This window comes from Cherax quadricarinatus, chromosome 11 (genome assembly GCF_038502225.1).
Source record: "Cherax quadricarinatus isolate ZL_2023a chromosome 11, ASM3850222v1, whole genome shotgun sequence".
NCBI lineage: Eukaryota > Metazoa > Arthropoda > Malacostraca > Decapoda > Parastacidae > Cherax > Cherax quadricarinatus.
In genome coordinates this window covers 15,398,589-15,416,615 of record NC_091302.1, presented here as the reverse complement: position 1 = coordinate 15,416,615, position 18,027 = coordinate 15,398,589, and the positions used below count along the sequence as shown (strand labels likewise).

The 18,027-nt window shown below is 40.7% G+C and overlaps 1 protein-coding gene across 1 annotated transcript in view; it reads left to right on the top strand.

The window, feature by feature from the left end:
- Positions 1-18,027, top strand: part of LOC128687703 (neural cell adhesion molecule 2) — a 200,360-nt gene that overhangs the window by 136,168 nt on the left and 46,165 nt on the right. Inside the window, exons 5-6 of the mRNA XM_070083958.1 lie at positions 6,321-6,429; positions 11,333-11,487. Coding sequence (XP_069940059.1) covers positions 6,321-6,429; positions 11,333-11,487 — 264 coding nt within the window. The remainder of the gene's footprint in view (positions 1-6,320; positions 6,430-11,332; positions 11,488-18,027) is intronic.

Genomic DNA, 18,027 nt, shown 5'->3' with positions numbered 1-18,027 from the left:
ATATCTTTAGTTAACATTTAAGAGAGGTTTATCTCTCTGATAGCTATATAGTTTGGATGCTCTTCTGCTCCTGTCTTCTACTTCTTCTTTTTTTGTGTGTGTGTAAATCCGTTGCATTTGTACTTCATGTTAGGACTAATGGTACTGAGACTGACTTCTGAAAGGAGGACAAGTAGGGAAGAGTGAATGGATTAAATGGAAAGGGAGAAGAGACAGTCTTGAAGTGATATGTTAGGTAAAGTTAAAAGTAGGAGAGGGGAAAAAGGTAAGAATAAGTTTAAGTGAGAGCATAAAGGAGGGGAATTATTTAAAATGGAAGAGGCACAAAGGAGGAAGAAAGGGAGAACTGGAGTGTAGAGTGTAGAGGACAGAAAAAGCAGAATGTGGGGAGGTGCAGGTGTTTGAGGATGTGGGGTGGGGAAAGAAGTTAGAGAGAGTAAGTTATTCTGGTATGTGAAGAAGGCGGAGAAACAGGATGTGGAAAAAAATGAGAGTAAGAGAACGGAAAGAGGAGTGGAATGAGAGAAGAACAGAGGTGTGGTAGAAGGAAATGGGAGTAGTTAGTTGCTGGTTATTACTTCTAATTTCTGACTGAGTGTTAGTACAGCCAGTCATAGGTGAGGTTAGAAAAGCGGGGTGAGGAGGACGGGAAGAGGGGAAAGAAAGTGGCATTCAGTGAGAGAAGGAAAGAGGAAATACAAGGGCTATGTATAGGGTGAGGGAGAGGTTGGGTAGAGAGTAAAGGTGATGGGAGGTAACAAGTTTGCTGTTCCACTTTGTTTATTATTTTATCCTTTGGGCATATTTAATATTGTTCCTTTGTCCATGGTGCTGTGATTATTTTTTATCTGCGTGTTCTGTTCCAGCAGCCTTATATCTCCTGATCTGAGGTACATATAAATATTTTTTTTTTCAATTCAATTCAAAGTTTATTCTCTATAAGGATTACAATGCTGAGTTTACAGAAATTTGGTTATTGTTTGGTTTACATATAGTAAAATTGTGATTACAGAGTGTACCACTAGAACGCTTAGCATGGCTAGGCATTTCGGGCATACTTAGTTTTATTCTTAATTGTAAAATATTACAAATTATGAGGTAAGTTGGTATTATGGCTAAGTGACTAAATATTAGTTTGTAGTATCTGATCAGTTTCTTGCAATTTACTTTTTTGTTTAGTACATAATCCTTTAATATTTTATACTAAACAATCGTTTTCGTTGGGCATCAACGTTCTCTTTCGAAAAACACACTGAAACTTGCTATTTCGATTTTAACTGTCTATGATTATGCACTTGTTGACAATTCCTTTACCTCTCTTTATTCTCTTTTCTTTCGTTCGATTCATGACATTATTTGCTCTCATGTAGCCGAGACCTCATCATAGACTTTTCTGTCTGTAGCGTCTGTTCATTAATATTTGCCTCTTTCCTCTCTGTTCTATTATTTTTATCACCGTCTTTACTTTTATGTATAAAATATTGCAGTGTCTTCCTGTCCTCTGTTCTATTTTAATGATTGATTATCACTAACTTGCACCCTGGCTGACTTGTCTTCCCGAATTTTCAACTACCCTTCGCAGTTCTACTCATAAAGGCACTGAAGACAAGTGGTATTACCGTAATAGTAGTCACGTCAAAAACCATTTTTGACATTATCAATCCTTGATACACACAACATATAAACAGCTGACTGTGATTAACAATATATAGGAGAAACGTCACGGTGCTAAAACACCAGAACAGAGGAACACCAGTACGCTTGTTGAACTCATAACAAAATAAAAAGAAATTTGATATTTACAGGACAAACACACACACACACACACACACACACACACACACACACACACACACACACACACACACACACACACACACACACACACGCGCGCGCTCCTTTTTGGTTCTAAAGAGCACTGTGCTTGGATTCAGCGATCATCAGTGCGACATACACTATTAAATTGAACCAGGGAACCTTCAGTCTGGCAAAATACTTTGCATTCATTATCTTGCCAGCGAGACACCCAACTAATAATCCCACACCAGTTCCAGTAGGCCAACACATGAGTGTTCTTACATAACACACGTTGATGATGTGTGGTCCTATTGCCTTGAAGACTTCTTCATCTCTCCACTGGCTGTGTATTACTCGTTACTGCTCCACTCTCCCTCTTTAACTCTCTGTCAGTGTTTCTGAATCCATTAAGAATACCTCGTCCTTCCTGCGTCAGCCTTATTACCTAGTCCTTCACTATTGTCTTCATTCTGACGTGGATGTATACCAATTTTGGCTCAGATTTGGATTTCAATGCAATGTCATTTTCAGATTATGAATAAGCCTTTCTTTTTATCTATCCTTCTTCATTTTTGGCTCTTCTGCTTGTTTCCCTATTATCTGGCCTTTTTTGTTCTCTATATTTGTTCCATGCTGTTGTGTTGTTAATTTTTGCTTTTTTTGCCCTCTGGGTGATCCATGGGTTCATTCTGGTTTTGCCTATGCTTCTGTCCCTGGATACGAATTTCTCAGCTGTCTCCCAGAATTTTCCAGCTACATACTCCATTATTTCCTTCTAACTCCATTTCCTAAGTCACTGTACTTAGGAACTGCCTCTTGCCATTATGTCTTTTCAAGTCAATTTAGTCTTTACATGCTCTGAGTTTCTCTTCACATTCACCTCCACAAAGTATTCGAACCTCGATAATGCATGATCACAAGCATCAAGGGGCATTTCATATTCGATGTCATCTACATCAAAATCACTTAGAGAGACTATAAGGTGTAACCTCGCTGGTTCTTCGCCTCTTCTCTCCGTGACATGTTGACTCATGAAGTTTTCCATTGCAGCCTCCAACAGCTTAGCTCTGTTTCCAGTGCTCCATATTGCGCCAGATTTTCCCAATCTGTTTATCGTTGAAATTTTTCTTGATCAGTAGTTTTTCATTGCCAATATGGACTCTTCTATCCACCTCTGCTATCGTTGTTGTTGTCATATTCCCGTCATGATCTCTTGTTGTTTAGTGATGGGTTGTTCCACTTTGCTGTCACAACCTTAGGTCCCCAAATTCTGAGTGTCCTCATTATGTAGTTATTTTACCCCTCCTCTGCTCTTCTAAAAATCCATTGGTTCCAAATTATCAATGCTACTTATCTACCTTCACTGTTTCCTCTTCCCTTTCTCATTATTTGATATATTCCTGAAAGGACTGCATCTGTTACCAATTCCATGAGCTTGGTTTCTGTTATTGCTACAATGTATAGATATGCGTCCACTATCCACGCTTTCTAATCATCGCTATTATGTGTTATCCCATCTGTATCTGCGTATTACACTTTGTTTTTTCTGTTATTGTGCTCGGATTTTCAAGTTCCTTTTCGCCGGTTTTTGCCCATATGTCAGGAAATGAATGGGACGTGTAGAGGATTTTGAGGTTTGAAGTAAGGGTAAGGGTTTGTTGAAGGGATAGATCTTAAATTGCGAGGGAATAAGACCAAGGGTGAGAAAGCGTAAAATAGGGTACGAAAAGGAAGGGGCAGGCGGTGCTGGTAGGTGGTGATGATGCGGATGGGGGTAAGCTATAGTTTGTTATGAGTTATTGCATTTGATTGGGAGGGTGAGGGTTGAGATTTGAAGGTTGAGATTTGTGTCTGAGCTTGAGGTTCTCCTTGTGGAAAAGTCCCTACAAACTGAAGCTGAGTCTGGTGTCTTTTTTCTGTACTTGTCACTGCATTCACTAGCTCTCCTTCATGTCCTCGAGTGTTCCTTATTATCTTCTTCAACTGTGCCCTCTCTAGTAGTGTTTTGCCCCAGCAGAGGTACACATGGTGATTTCTGTCCATTCCCCTCATCCGTGTTTCCGTTTCAAGATCCGATCTCGCGCGATTTCTGAGGCATGGGTCAATTTCACCGGTTGCATTTTGTCTCTTGTATACTGTACAATTCTCCGACAATTTCCCTCGTCATGCACCTCAACTTCATAATTTTTCTGTTCACTGATGTTGTGAATCTCCCTTTAGTTTGCTGTCCACATTTAATCAGTTATCGTCCCTTCAGCCTCCCATAGGTCTTGGCTGATCAACGAACTCCTCCACCTATATCCTTACACTAAAAAGATCTTGTCTTTTATCATTTCCTTACTGCTTCTATCCTCTTCACATGTCGGTTTCCTGAGATTATTTCAGCAGGAATCTTTCTTGCCCCTCTGTCCTTCCTTTTAACTTTCCACCTGTTGTATCTGGTACTGTCTCTACATCACACCTTCACTTCATTTATTCTAGTTCTGTCTAAGTGTGTGTGTACTCATATATATGTGGCTGCAGGGGTTGAGTTTCAGCTCCTGTCCCCAATCTTTGCTGGTGGCTATTAGGTTCACTGCTCCTGGCTTCATGAGCCTCATCGGAACTTTCTTGAAACTTTGTAGGGATTCTGACTACCATTTCAATCTCCAGGTCGTTCGACTTCTTGACTATTCTAAGATTTAGGAAATAATTCCTAACATTCCTGTGACTCATCTGTGTTTTCAACTTCCACCTGTGCCATGGTGTTCCTCTTCCCTGACTTTCAAACAGTCGGTTCCTGGCCACCCTATCAATTCTTCTCAGTATTTTGTGCATTGTTTTCATATTATCCGAAGTCCTTCTTTACTTTAGTGTCATCCGGTCGAGCCCGCTTAACGTGTCCTGGTGAGACATACGTCTAACCTCAGAGACTAACCTTGATGCAAGTTTCTACATTTTCTCTGGTTTCTTAACAAGTTTCATCAGGTGTGGGTTCCATACTGGTGTTGCATACTGCAAACGTATATTTATCAGCGGGCGTATGTGCTTCCCTGTCCGTTAATGTGTGTGAAAGTGCTATCATTGGCCTATCATCACAGGTGATATAAGGTCGATCCTTTCAGGTCTTGTTGTAAACCTCTGAACCTTCTAGGGTTTTTGTACATGCTTGACCACTTGGCGCACCATGCTGGTACTACACACCTCGTTAAAGACACAACATATAGTGTACAGAGTTCTTATAAGATTTATGTAATGATTTTCTAAGAGCAGTTTCAAGATTACCAAATTTTACATATCCTTTGTATATTATTCGAATTTTGCTAAAGGATCTTTCTCTCACAGAAAAATTTGCAATTTCGTCGATCTCCAGGAGTCTTTCGTGTCTGGTCTTCTCTCCACAGTTTGTACAAAATTGCAATTATATTTGAGGAATTATTGTTGCACTTGTTTAACCACCTTTGTCATCAACTGACAGTGATACACTTATTGGATCCCCTCTGCCACGTCATTCACATATATTGTATTAAGATTAGTGATGGTTCTAGTATGAATCATAGTGGGCCTCTTCGTTACTGCGTTTCATGTTATCATCACCCGCTGTCTTGTGTTCGTCAGATGTTCCTAAATCCACTGTCGTACTTTACCTTGTTTCTTTTTTTGCTCCTCTTATCTGTGAATCAATCACTGTTGGGGGTTACAGTGTCAATGCTTCCCTGCAGCACAAGAATAAGTAGTCGACCCTTCCTTGGTCTCCGTTATTGTCATAGAACTCCAGTAGGTTTACGAGATAGAATTTATATTCTCCAAACCTTCCTAGTTTTTTCATATCTGGTTTTCGTCCTCTCTGAGGGCTCTTCCCTCCGTCACCAGTCACCTTACTTCTTATCTTACAATCGTCCTTCTCCCTTATCTAGTTGTGTTGGAGTCTCGGTGCTGTTGCAGTTTTCGAAGCTACGGTGCTCTCAAATTGATGTGAAACAGATTTGAAAATGGAATAATTTTTTATTGTTCTTTAATTATGAACAGTAAAGATGGGATACTACGACTTGTCTTTGTTTTACTATTTCCAAAGACACACACACACACACACACACACACACACACACACACACACTCATTCATTTGGAAGATGAGGATTTAGACGAGTTAAAAAGATATTAGGAAGCATTTCTTTAGTCATAGAGTTGTCAGGAAGTGGAATACTCTGGGAAGTGACATAGTGGAGGCAGGAACCATACATAGTTTTAAGACATGGTATGATAAAGCTCATGAAGCAGGGAGAGAGGACCCATTAGCGATCAGTGAAGAGGCAGGGCTAGGAGCTATGAATCGACCCCTGCAACCACGAATAGGCGAGTACACACAGAGACATAAATAATCATTTTAACATTCTCTCTTTCTCTCTCTCACACTCTCACTCACTCACTCTCACTCATTCTCACTTTCACTCACTTTCACTCTCACTCACTCTCCCTCACTCTCCCTCACTCTCACTCACTCTCACACACTCTCTCTCTCTGTTGATGGTGTCTCCCCCACAGGACTGGCAACTACACATCCGTTACGTTCAAGTACGAGATGGTGGGGACTACGAGTGTCAGGTCTCTTCCCACCCTCCCGTCAGTCTCCTCTCAACCCTCCACGTCTTGGGTGAGTCCCCTTCCCCTGACCTTCACATCTTGGTAAAGTCCACCATCCGCGGAGATGGGGGATGTTGAGACCATCAGTATTTAAAAAAAAATGAAAACATGCTGGGACCACCAACATTATAAGCAAAGAAGCGTGTTTGGGCCACCTGTGTTATAAGGAGAAACGTGCTGAGGCCACCAGCATTATCAGAAGGGAAACGTGCTGGGGCAATTAGAATTATGAGGAAGAAAATGTACCAGCATAACAAAAAAGGAACCATGTTGGACACGCTTTCGTGAGCCAGGGTTGATGAGTGTGCTAGGATTGCTTGCTGCTCAACATAAACAAATAAATATACCAGCAGATATGCTTTTGGGTCTAAACTTATCCATTGATGCTCATGCAGACCTGCGTGAAATTAATATCTGTAAGAGTTCCTTTGAGTGCATCCTTATGGCTTCGGTTTGACTTATATTTTTAAGAGCCATTGAATACAAAAGCAAAAAATCTTTAAGCTATGAATTCAACACTAGACATAGAGGTTAAAATTTAGAAAGCTTAAAAGGATCTTGTTTACTGAAGAAATAATTGTTTATTCGTGAAAACATTGGTACAACATTTATGCAACATATGGGAATCTTTAATAAGGGAAAGTTTAGCCACACATTGGTTTCATCAGTCTAATACAGAGCAGAAAGGGGTTAGGAGTTTGAGGTTATCAGTCTCTCAGCCTTTGCATCGCTTTTGCAGAAAGCACAGCATGTGACTGGAGAAGTGGCTTATATACTGTAGTCCGATGAGTCGAAGCACGAGGAGGCGGGATCGCAGTGGAACCATCCACTAGTGTAAGTAGGTCTTCGTCCATAGGTTGGACAGGTATTGAAGAATTCCTTGTATCAAGATCCCATGATGTTGCAGTGTCTAACAGATGTGGTAAATGGTTTTGTCAGACACTGCAGCATCATGGGATCTTGATACATGGAATTTTTCAATATTTGTCAAACCTATGGACGAAGACCTACTTACACTAGTGGATGGTTCCACTATGATCCCGCCGCCTCCTGCTTTGACAATGAAACCAATGTGTGGCGAAACGTTTTCTTCATAAAGATTCCTATATGTTGCATAAGTGTCTCAATCTTCAACTTGTCGGTTTTCAAAACCATTTATCACCTTGGTATAACAATTCCAACATCAGAGAAAAGGAAACAGCTTAGTAAGAGACTCGTAGACGAAACACATATCGAGAAAATGGCAGAAAGGATATTAAAAATCCAAGAGTAATTAGTGTTTTTGTTCTTCTGGATCGCCTTGTCGGAAACAAGACAAGAAGATATGATGTATTACCTGGAGTCTACCTGGAGATTATTCCAGGGATCAACGGCCCCGCGGCTCGGTCCACGGCCAGGCCTCCCGGTGGATCAGGGCCTGATCAACCAGGCTGTTACTGCTGGCCGCACGCAGTCCAATGTACGAACCACAGCCGGGCTGATCCGGCACTGACTTTAGGTATCTGTCCAGCTCTCTCTTGAAGGCAGCCAGGGGTTTATTGATAATTCCCCTTATGCTTGGTGGGAGGCTGTTGAACAGTTTTGGGCCTCGCACACTTACGGTGCTTTCTCTTAGTGTACCAATGGCGCCCCTACTTTTAACTAGGGGTATTTTGCATCGCCTGCCCAGTCTTTTACTTTCGTAGGGAGTGATTTCTGTGTGCAGATACGTGTCCTTGGTAAAAAAAAATATCCAGTGTTTGGTGGAATTATCCTGTATTAAGTGTCGATGAAGTCAAACCAAAAGCTGGTAATTCGAATAGTAAATATAACTGAGTCCGTGGATCTAGCAATGGAATTACTTGAAAACGTTTAAAGTTATTCACTCAGAAAATCTGGGACACACAAACGTTTGATTCACTTAACAGTTAAAGCATTTAAATTTTAATACCGTATTTCCAAATATGTGCTTTGCAACGAGGATATAATACCCTCTTGCAATTACAATTGCAGAGACCGTTTACTTTTTCAGTATTACAAGAAGAGTAAAAAGTATGCTGAGATCAACAGTGTGTCAGAATCCAATAAATAGTTTAGGTGTATTATTGATTTGGTTACTAGTTGTAAAACTCCCTTCCGTGGGTCGAACGCGAATGCCTCACATTATTTCCCCAGGTGTTACATGACCCCTACGGTTTAGCGCTTCGCCATGAAGGTAATAATAATATTGCCCTCGTCATATTACTTTATTTTTACATGTTACGACTTTCATGTGCACTGCTGTACCCATGTATTAATTGTGTTAAGATTATTGAATTCTTGTCGGAATATCTGAAGTACATTTAATTTTTAAATCTCTACGACAAATTTTACTATATAAAAGCCGTATTCAGCATAAATTCGAAAATTTGTTTGATTTTATTTTTGCTGTAGTAAATTGTAAGGACATTGTTGGTGTATTTTTGTTAACATGTCTTCCTTTTGCATATCAGAAATGTGATGCTTTTTTTTTTGGTACCAGAGTCCATGTTGGCTGGCTACTTCCCTGCTTTATTTCCCTCCTTGTTTTCCTTATCCTACAAATCTTGGGTGAATCTCCATCTATGGGAACTAGGTCCATGAACATTTCTTACAAATGTTTATTATTTACTTGATCAGGATTAATGTTCCTCTCTACCCTTCACACACCTTCTGCCACGCTCAGTCCTTGCCATCCTAACTGTTTCTGGGCGAATTACCCCTTAAAGGAGATTCCTTGATGCTGGTGAAGGGCTCTCGATCTAGGGAATTGGATCTGTGCTCCAATTTCCCGAATCAAGCCTGAATGCCTTTCATCCCCCTTCCCCAACGTAGGCGCTGTGTAATCCCTACGGGTTTAGTGTTCCCCAGGATGTTAACAATTTTTTGGGCGAATTAGTGCTCCTTAATCGTCAAAAGAACTCTGTGGCTCTCGTTTTTCTCTAGCCCTCAGACCACCGGAAGGCTGTAAATTATCAACTGCTTTCATTGACGAGTTGCATTTGCTCACTGACAGAAGCTATGAACGAAAGTCTGGAATGATACTGCCAGAGAAATGGATTCATCTCCTCAAAGTTTCACTTACAGTAGTTATTACTCCTGAGTGAAGTTAACTTTTCTCTAGTGCCAGCCAACAACAGTCCCCTTGGTTACGCTTACGATTTTTAGAAGGGTTTCCACCTACCTTGGTGGTGGTCGATGACCGGAAAAAAGCCTATCACACCAGGCAACGGTCTTCTCTAATCTTTGGGATCATGAAACGGTTTTTATCTGTTTTCTTCGACAGTTTATTGAATAACAGATCATTTAAGGTGAAGGTTGCTTCGTTGCTAAATTTTGAGCAATGTTTGCAAAATCGTGACTAGTAATAGTATTTTCCTAACTGGCCCCGTCTCTATGAAGGTTTCCGTAGGAATACTTCTCAGAGTCGTTCTTTCAGGTGGTCTGTCACCAATTTCAGATTCTAGTAAATACAGCATTATCACGAAGTGGACTTCCGTTGTAAACTACTGATTTTCCATTCATAATGCTCTGGATGTACTACTCGCACTTTTCTTCACGTTAAGGGTTGGTCTATTCTATGATTATCTGCCTACCCGATAATAACCAGAAACTTTAATAGAGAGTTCTCGCCCAAGTCTTGATATATCTCCTAAAGGAGCTCTTTTATTCCATCTAGGGAGAGGATTAGTTGACCATACCTGACCTGTATGCGGTTCGTCGTTTTCGGTTCAAGTTGGGTACAGTTTACAGCTCTCAGACTGGAATTCCGAGGTGTAACAGCCCCATAGCGCAGTTTTAAGGCATCTTCGGTTCAACTGGTCTTCAGTGCTGTGAGTACGATAAACTGGGCTGTTACTCCCCCCCTCCCTCACTCACAACGAGCTCGTTGAGAGTAGCAGGGATGGTGATACAGTAGGAGTCAAGGTGCATCTCTGATGTCTAAGGGCCAGTGTTCAAAGTCTCCTCGATGACGATGACCCATCATGGGTGAGTCTTTTACGGTTCATATAAGGTACAGTTTACAGCTCTCTGGAGTTGAGTCGTCTGGGCACGAGAGCTAGCAAGTCGTCTACACAATGCTGCCACGTAATTTAATCGTCCAGCTGGGCAACGAGAGTTTTAAAACAGAGATGATCTTGATCTTCTCAGAGCACACAGCTTCAGGAACAGACAATATTTTCAGAATTATTACCATGCAGGAAAAATGATTCCGAAATCAACCTGATCTGGTAGACTTCAGTAGTGTCAGCCTGAGATGGGAAACTTCAGTAGTGTCAGCTTGAGCTGAGAGACTTCAATAGGTCAATGAAGATATCGTCAAGTATTCCAGTAAGCGTTCATCAGCTACACCAGCTTCAAAGTTTCCCTACCAGCTGAACTGGTAGGAAAGCTCTGTTCCATACTCCCAATCATCTCTCAATACCTATACACCCATACCCACTTGTATTGTGGGCGGGGAATGCGTAAAAGAATTGTCAACACAAGCGAAGGAATCTACGTCACTTAAAATCTTAGCCCCTATAATCAGCACACCAATTATAACTTGTCCTCAGCAGTGTCACCGCAACCAATGTCAAGCATAAGACACGCTTAGAATTATACGTAAAGTACTAGTCTTCTGAGATGCTAGTAATAATGAATTAATGAAATTTAAGAAAAAATGCTGTGAAAATAATTTAAAGTTGAATTCTTTTAAATTATTTGGTCAATGTAGTTGTTTAGAGATAATAATAGCTACCAAAAACATTAGATAATAATGTTTTTGATAGCTATAATGAAAACGTCAGAATGTTTTTATTTAAAATTCTCTTGTCAGAAATGAAAAAAAGTTTAAAACGATGTTAAAGGGGATGGCATAACTACGTTATAATACTGGTGGTGAGAGTAATTTGCATTGTTGTTATTATTGACAGAGGCGACGTCAGAGATCCTGGGAGGACCTGAGAAATACATGAGGGTGGGCAGCTCCCTGAGGCTGGTCTGTGTGCTCAGGGACAACACTCAGCCACCCACCTACGTCTTCTGGTATCACAACCAACACATGATTAACTACCACGCTACCAGGGAGGTATGTAGTGCAGTGTAACGTAGTTCAACCACCACATGATCAACTGCAACCCTACCAGGGAGGGGAGGGGGTTAGTGGTGGGGCAAAATTACTCGATTTATTACAATATTGTTAAATAACTACTAGTGGTCTGGAAGACACCAGCTGAGACCGTGCGACACTGAACAACCCAACAGTGGCTTCGACATTTTATGAAGGAAATGATGGTCCATTTTAAACATTTACTTGTAAGTAATGACAAATACAATAATTTCTTTATTAACGGAAATACATTTCTTGTCACATATTTGCACCTTGAAAAGTGAAAAATATATATAAAAAAAGTTCAATGGAGTATCATAGTTCTTCAAGACGACAAATCATAAAGTTGCATGCAGTACTTCAGTCAGAGAGTCATTCTAGGGAGTTAATAGGGAAATGTTGCACTACAGTGAGTACAAGAAGAAATGTCACACTAACAAGGATGGTGGGGGAAGGGAGAGGGGGAATGAAATGAGGGGAATTAACAAGAGTATCACATAAATATATTCTACTTCGAAAAGAATAAAAAGGCACAATACCATGACTGGAACAATACACAATACCATGCACAGAGGAGAATGAAACTTATGACGACGTTTCGGCCCGACTTGGACCATTAACTAGTCACACTTGTCATATTAACTAGTGGGACCGAAACGTCGTCATAATTTTCCTCCTCCTAAGCTATTTGTGTAGATTCTACTTCAACAGAAGGAAATGCAAAGTCAGCTCTTAATGAACCAGTTTAGTAGCGGAAGCTAATCTCTTAATAAAGGAGAAGGGATATAAATAGAGAATCACAGCATTTACCATGCTGGCAGAAAGATCTGAAAATGTTCCTTCAATGCAACAGTCATCACTTTGATGAGAGATATCCTGGAGAACGTAGCGCTATTGAGGCTCCTTCACCTGGCATGATCAAAGAGAAGGTTTTAATACTTTCAAGGAATGCCACCAGACTGATATCATTACATAGATAACAGCTAGAGTACTTGAATATATATTTTGGGATACATGACACTAGCCAGAAACATGCCGTGCCAAATCACGAGTGAGCTGGACCATATTAATCTCTTTCTGCTAACGAAAGTATCTAAATTTTGCTCATGTATTTACTCCAATAGGTTATTCAATAGCAGGATCCCCTGTTTCTCACGAGTACTTTACTAGTAGGAGTTTCTGCTCACAGCACACTTAACCTTCTCTAGCAGGATCAGGTGCTACTCACAAGTCACCGTATCTTCATCAGAAAGATCTAACACCGTTCAAAGGATCTTTGCTAAAAGAATTCCATACTGCTCAAAGGTCATTCACTAGAAGGATTTCTTACTACACAAAGGTTCATTACTATAAGTATCTCATACTGCTCCAAGATTCTTCACTAGAAGAATTCCTTACTACTCAAAGGTCCCTCACCAGAAGGATCTCATACTGCTCATGAGTCACTTTCTAGTGACTCTTGAGCAACAGTCTTCTGCTGCTACGAGAACACTCTACGTCACTTTGTAGTGACTCTTGAGCAACAGTCTTCTGCTGCTACGAGAACACTCTACGTCACTTTGTAGTGACTCTTGAGCAACAGTCTTCTGCTGCTACGAGAACACTCTACGTCACTTTGTAGTGACTCTTGAGCAACAGTCTTCTGCTGCTACGAGAACACTCTACTTTCATTAGCAGGCTGCGGAGGATCTCGAGATAATTCTACTATTAGTGTGTCATGTGCAAAGCAACTTGTTAGGTTTGCGAACAGGAGAAAAAATCCAAGTGATAACTGTCCGAACATTCGACATTAAAAACTAAAAAGACTATCAAAATTTCTTGTTGCTGCGTTGTCTAAACCTTATGGAAGTAAATTACAGGTTCAGCAATCTTTCTTCATCATTAATATGATTTATGACATTTAAATATAACAAATATATGTGAGTTTATATTTGCATATCTGCACGTGCACTAATAATATTTCTTCACTTCTTAATGACATTTGTGCCTGTAGGATTCCCTTTCAAATACGATGGATAAGTAGGTTAGAAATAATCCTTGGAAAGCAATGCATGCTGTAGAAGTCGAGTGAAATTTCCGACTGGAAGAGGTTCTTAAAATGTTAAGACGATGTAAATAATGCGTAGTAGGTTTAAAGAAAGAGAAAGAGATGAAATGAAAGGCGATGATTGCGAAATAAGAGCAAAATGCGAGAATAGGTGTCCGCAAAATTGGATTTGAATAAAAAGCACTTTTAAGGAAGAGATTAAACGTTGAAATAACTTGATAAGATACTGAGGCTGTCAGATAACAATGAACGAGAAGAAATGTTAGGACAAGGAAGCGGAAGCATTGGAAAGATGGGAGAAAATATTTTGAAAAGTTGGAAAACACTGATGTAGTAAGGGAGGTGATGATTTCATGCATTTTGCATGGCAGGAGTAAAAAGAGAGGCAGAGGTGAGTGTGGTGGAAGTGCGTAAGGAAGAAAGTTACATGAAAAATGGAACTGCAGTTGATTAAGATGGGAATATTGCAAACGCTGAATGCCAGTTGAGTTATAATTTTGGAGTAATTGATGCATTCTTATAAGAGAAGGAACCATACTTAAAAGCTAGCAAAGAACATACATGGTTAATTTTTAAAAAGGAAAAAATGGACAGGAAAGACTGAAAATGGCCAGTTAGCATCCCTGGATGTTTTGCCAAGACTACAGATTATTATAAGTACCAGGAGCTATGTCATCCACTTACAGCTTAATTACAGGGTGCTCAGAGCTATATAGTCTCTCTGCTCAGTTTATTTACAGCTTCATATCCCATACTTATCGACAAGCTTTCAGGTGCCAAGTGTTCCTATTTTCTTTGAATTCTTCAACTGTAACTTATGCATTTTTTGGATAGCTTCTTCAGTGAGTTGCTGTTGACCTATGATGAGGTTGCATCAGGGGCGGATCTACCATGAAAATAATGAAGCTTAAGCTTCAGGGTTCTAAAAATGTAGGTTCGCCACTGGGTTACACTTCCTTTACCTTTAGAATTCAGGAGTTGGAAAGCTTCCTCGTTGTATATTTATATTTTTACTCATAGCTAATTATCTGGGTTTGCCCTGAGTGTTGTGTTGGATAACAGTACAGAATAGGATTATCACTTCTAACTCACTTCAGGAAATGTCAGTCTTTTTTCCACTGTAGTTCTTCGAGTTTAACCCACTTTCCCAGGAAGAGACCCACAGTTGACTAACATCCAGAGTCCTACTTCATGGTGAATTGGAGCAGAACGTATGAGGAAATGTACCAAAAGTTTAACGTGTATCAGGGAGCAGTTGCGTGCCCAGCATTAGGAAGAACATGGCTAGCGGTCCTATTGGCTACATAATATTACCGAGGCATCTGTAGCCGAGTGATTTTGGGCATCAGATTAGTATCTGTACACGTATGGAGAGCTAGTAGCTTGGGTTTGAGTCCTGATAGAAGTGATATTTCCTTCCTTTTACCTACGCTTGCTTAACCGGCTTGCCTCCTCCTCATGAAGGATATTCCTTGCTGGCTATCCCCAATTCCTCCCTTGGCACTTGCATAGAATCGCACACCATTCATTTTGCATTGCTGCCCCCTATCCTCGCCGAACTCAGATGTATCTACGGTTATATCTCGGCAGACTGATTTGGGTACAATAGTCGTGTTTGCCTTAGAATGGAAAGAAAGACTGCAAGGTATGAAGACATTACCATCAAAATCATGAGAAGCGTCGCAACAGCTGGATGTCCAGCAGTTAGTGAGTAGCCCCAACAATGTTGAGCGAATGACAGTCAAAAAACATCCAAATAATATTACTTTGCAAGCCAGGAGAGACGGCAAGTAGGTGGTGTGGGTTTTCTCATGTTTATCCACGTTTCCTGTTTTTTATTTTTATTTTTTTATCACACTGGCCGATTCCCACCAAGGCAGGGTGGCCCGAAAAAGAAAAACTTTCACCATCATTCACTCCATCACTGTCTTGCCAGAAGGGTGCTTTACACTACAGTTTTTAAACTGCAACATTAACACCCCTCCTTCAGAGTGCAGGCACTGTACTTCCCATCTCCAGGACTCAAGTTGGGCCTGCTGGTTTTCCTGAATCCCTTCATAAATGTTACTTTGCTCACACTCCAACAGCAGTTAAGTATTAAAAACCATTTGTCTCCATTCACTCCTATCAAACACGCTCACGCATGCCTGCTGGAAGTCCAAGCCCCTCGCACACAAAACCTCCTTTACCCCCTCCCTCCAACCCTTCCTAGGCCGACCCCTACCCCGCCTTCCTTAAACTACAGACTCACTCTTGAAGTCATTCTGTTTCGCTCCATTCTCTCTACATGTCCGAACCACATCAACAACCCTTCCTCAGCCCTCTGGACAACAGTTTTGGTAATCCCACACCTCCTCCTAACTTCGAAACTACGAATTCTCTGCATTATATTCACACCACACATTGCCCTCAGACATGACATCTCCACTGCCTCCAGCCTTCTCTTCGCTGCAACATTCATCACCCATGCTTCACACCCATATAAGAGCGTTGGTAAAACTATACTCTCATACATTCCCCTCTTTGCCTCCAAGGACAAAGTTCTTTGTCTCCACAGACTCCTAAGTGCACCACTCACCCTTTTCCCCTCATCAATTCTATGATTCACCTCATCTTTCATAGACCCATCCGCTGACACGTCCACTCCCAAATATCTGAATACATTCACCTCCTCCGTACTCCCTCCCTCCAATCTGATATCCAATCTTTCATCACCTAATCTTTTTGTTATCCTCATAACCTTACTCTTTCCTGTATTCACTCTTAATTTTCTTCTTTTGCACACCCTACCAAATTCATCCACCAATCTCTGCAACTTCTCTTCAGAATCTCCCAAGAGCACAGAGTCATCAGCAAAGAGCAACTGTGACAACTCCCACTTTATGTGTGATTCTTTATCTTTTAACTCCACGCCTCTTGCCAAGACCCTCGCATTTCTCTTACAACCCCATCTATAAATATATTAAACAACCATGGTGACATCACACATCCTTGTCTAATGCCTACCTTTACTGGGAAATAATTTCCCTCTTTCCTACATACTCTAACTTGAGCCTCACTATCCTCGTAAAAACTCTTCACTGCTTTCAGTAACCTACCTCCTACACCATACACCTGCAACATCTGCCACATTGCCTCGCTATCCACCCTGTCATACGCCTTTTCCAAATCCATAAATGCCACAAAGACCTCTTTAGCCTTATCTAAATACTGTTCGCTTATGTTTCACAGTAAACACCTGGTCAACACACCCCCTACCTTTCCTAAAGCCTCCTTGTTCATCTGCTATCCTATTCTCCGTCTTACTCTTAATTCTTTCAATAATAACTCTACCATACACTTTACCAGGTATACTCAACAGACTTATCCCCCTATAATTTTTGCACTCTCTTTTGTCCCCTTTGCCTTTATACAAAGGAAGTATGCATGCTCTCTGCCATTCCCTACGTACCTTACCCTCTTCCATACATTTAATAATTGCACCAACCACTCCAAAACTATATCCCCACCTGCTTTTAACATTTCTATCTTTATCCCATCAATCCCGGCTGCCTTACCCCATTTCATTTTACCTACTGCCTCACGAACTTCCTCCACACTCACAACTGGCTCTTCCTCACTCCTACAAGATGTTATTCCTCCTTGCCCTATACACGAAATCACAGCTTTCCTATCTTCATCAACATTTAACAATTCCTCAAAATATTCCCTCCATCTTCCCAATACCTCTAACTCTCCATTTAATAACTCTCCTCTCCTATTTTTAACTGACAAATCCATTTGTTCTCTAGGCTTCCTTAACTTGTTAATCTCACTCCAAAACTTTTTCTTATTTTCAACAAAATTTGTTGATAACATCTCACCCACTCTCTCATTTGCTCTCTTTTTACATTGCTTCACCACTCTCTTAACCTCTCTCTTTTTCTCCATGTACTCTTCCCTCCTTGCATCACTTCTACTTTGTAAAAACTTCTCATTTGCTAACTTTTTCTCCCTTACTACTCTCTTTTCATCATCATTCCACCAATCGCTCCTCTTCCCTCCCGCACCCACTTTCCTGTAACCACAAACTTTTGCTGAACACTCTAACACTACATTTTTAAACCTACCCCATACCTCTTTGACCCCATTGCCTATGCTCTCATTAGCCCATCTATCCTCCAATAGCTGTTTATATCTTACTCTAACTGCCTCCTCTTTTAGTTTATAAACCTTCACCTCTCTCTTCCCTGATACTTCTATTCTCCTTGTATCCCATCTACCTTTTACTCTCAGTGTAGCTACAACTAGAAAGTGATCTGATATATCTGTGGCCCCTCTATAAACATGTACATCCTGAAGTCTACTCAACAGTCTTTTATCTACCAATACATAATCCAACAAACTACTGTTATTTCGCCCTACATCATATCTTGTATACTTATTTATTTAACGTTTCCTGCTATTTATCACAAACACAGCGGGGAAGACAT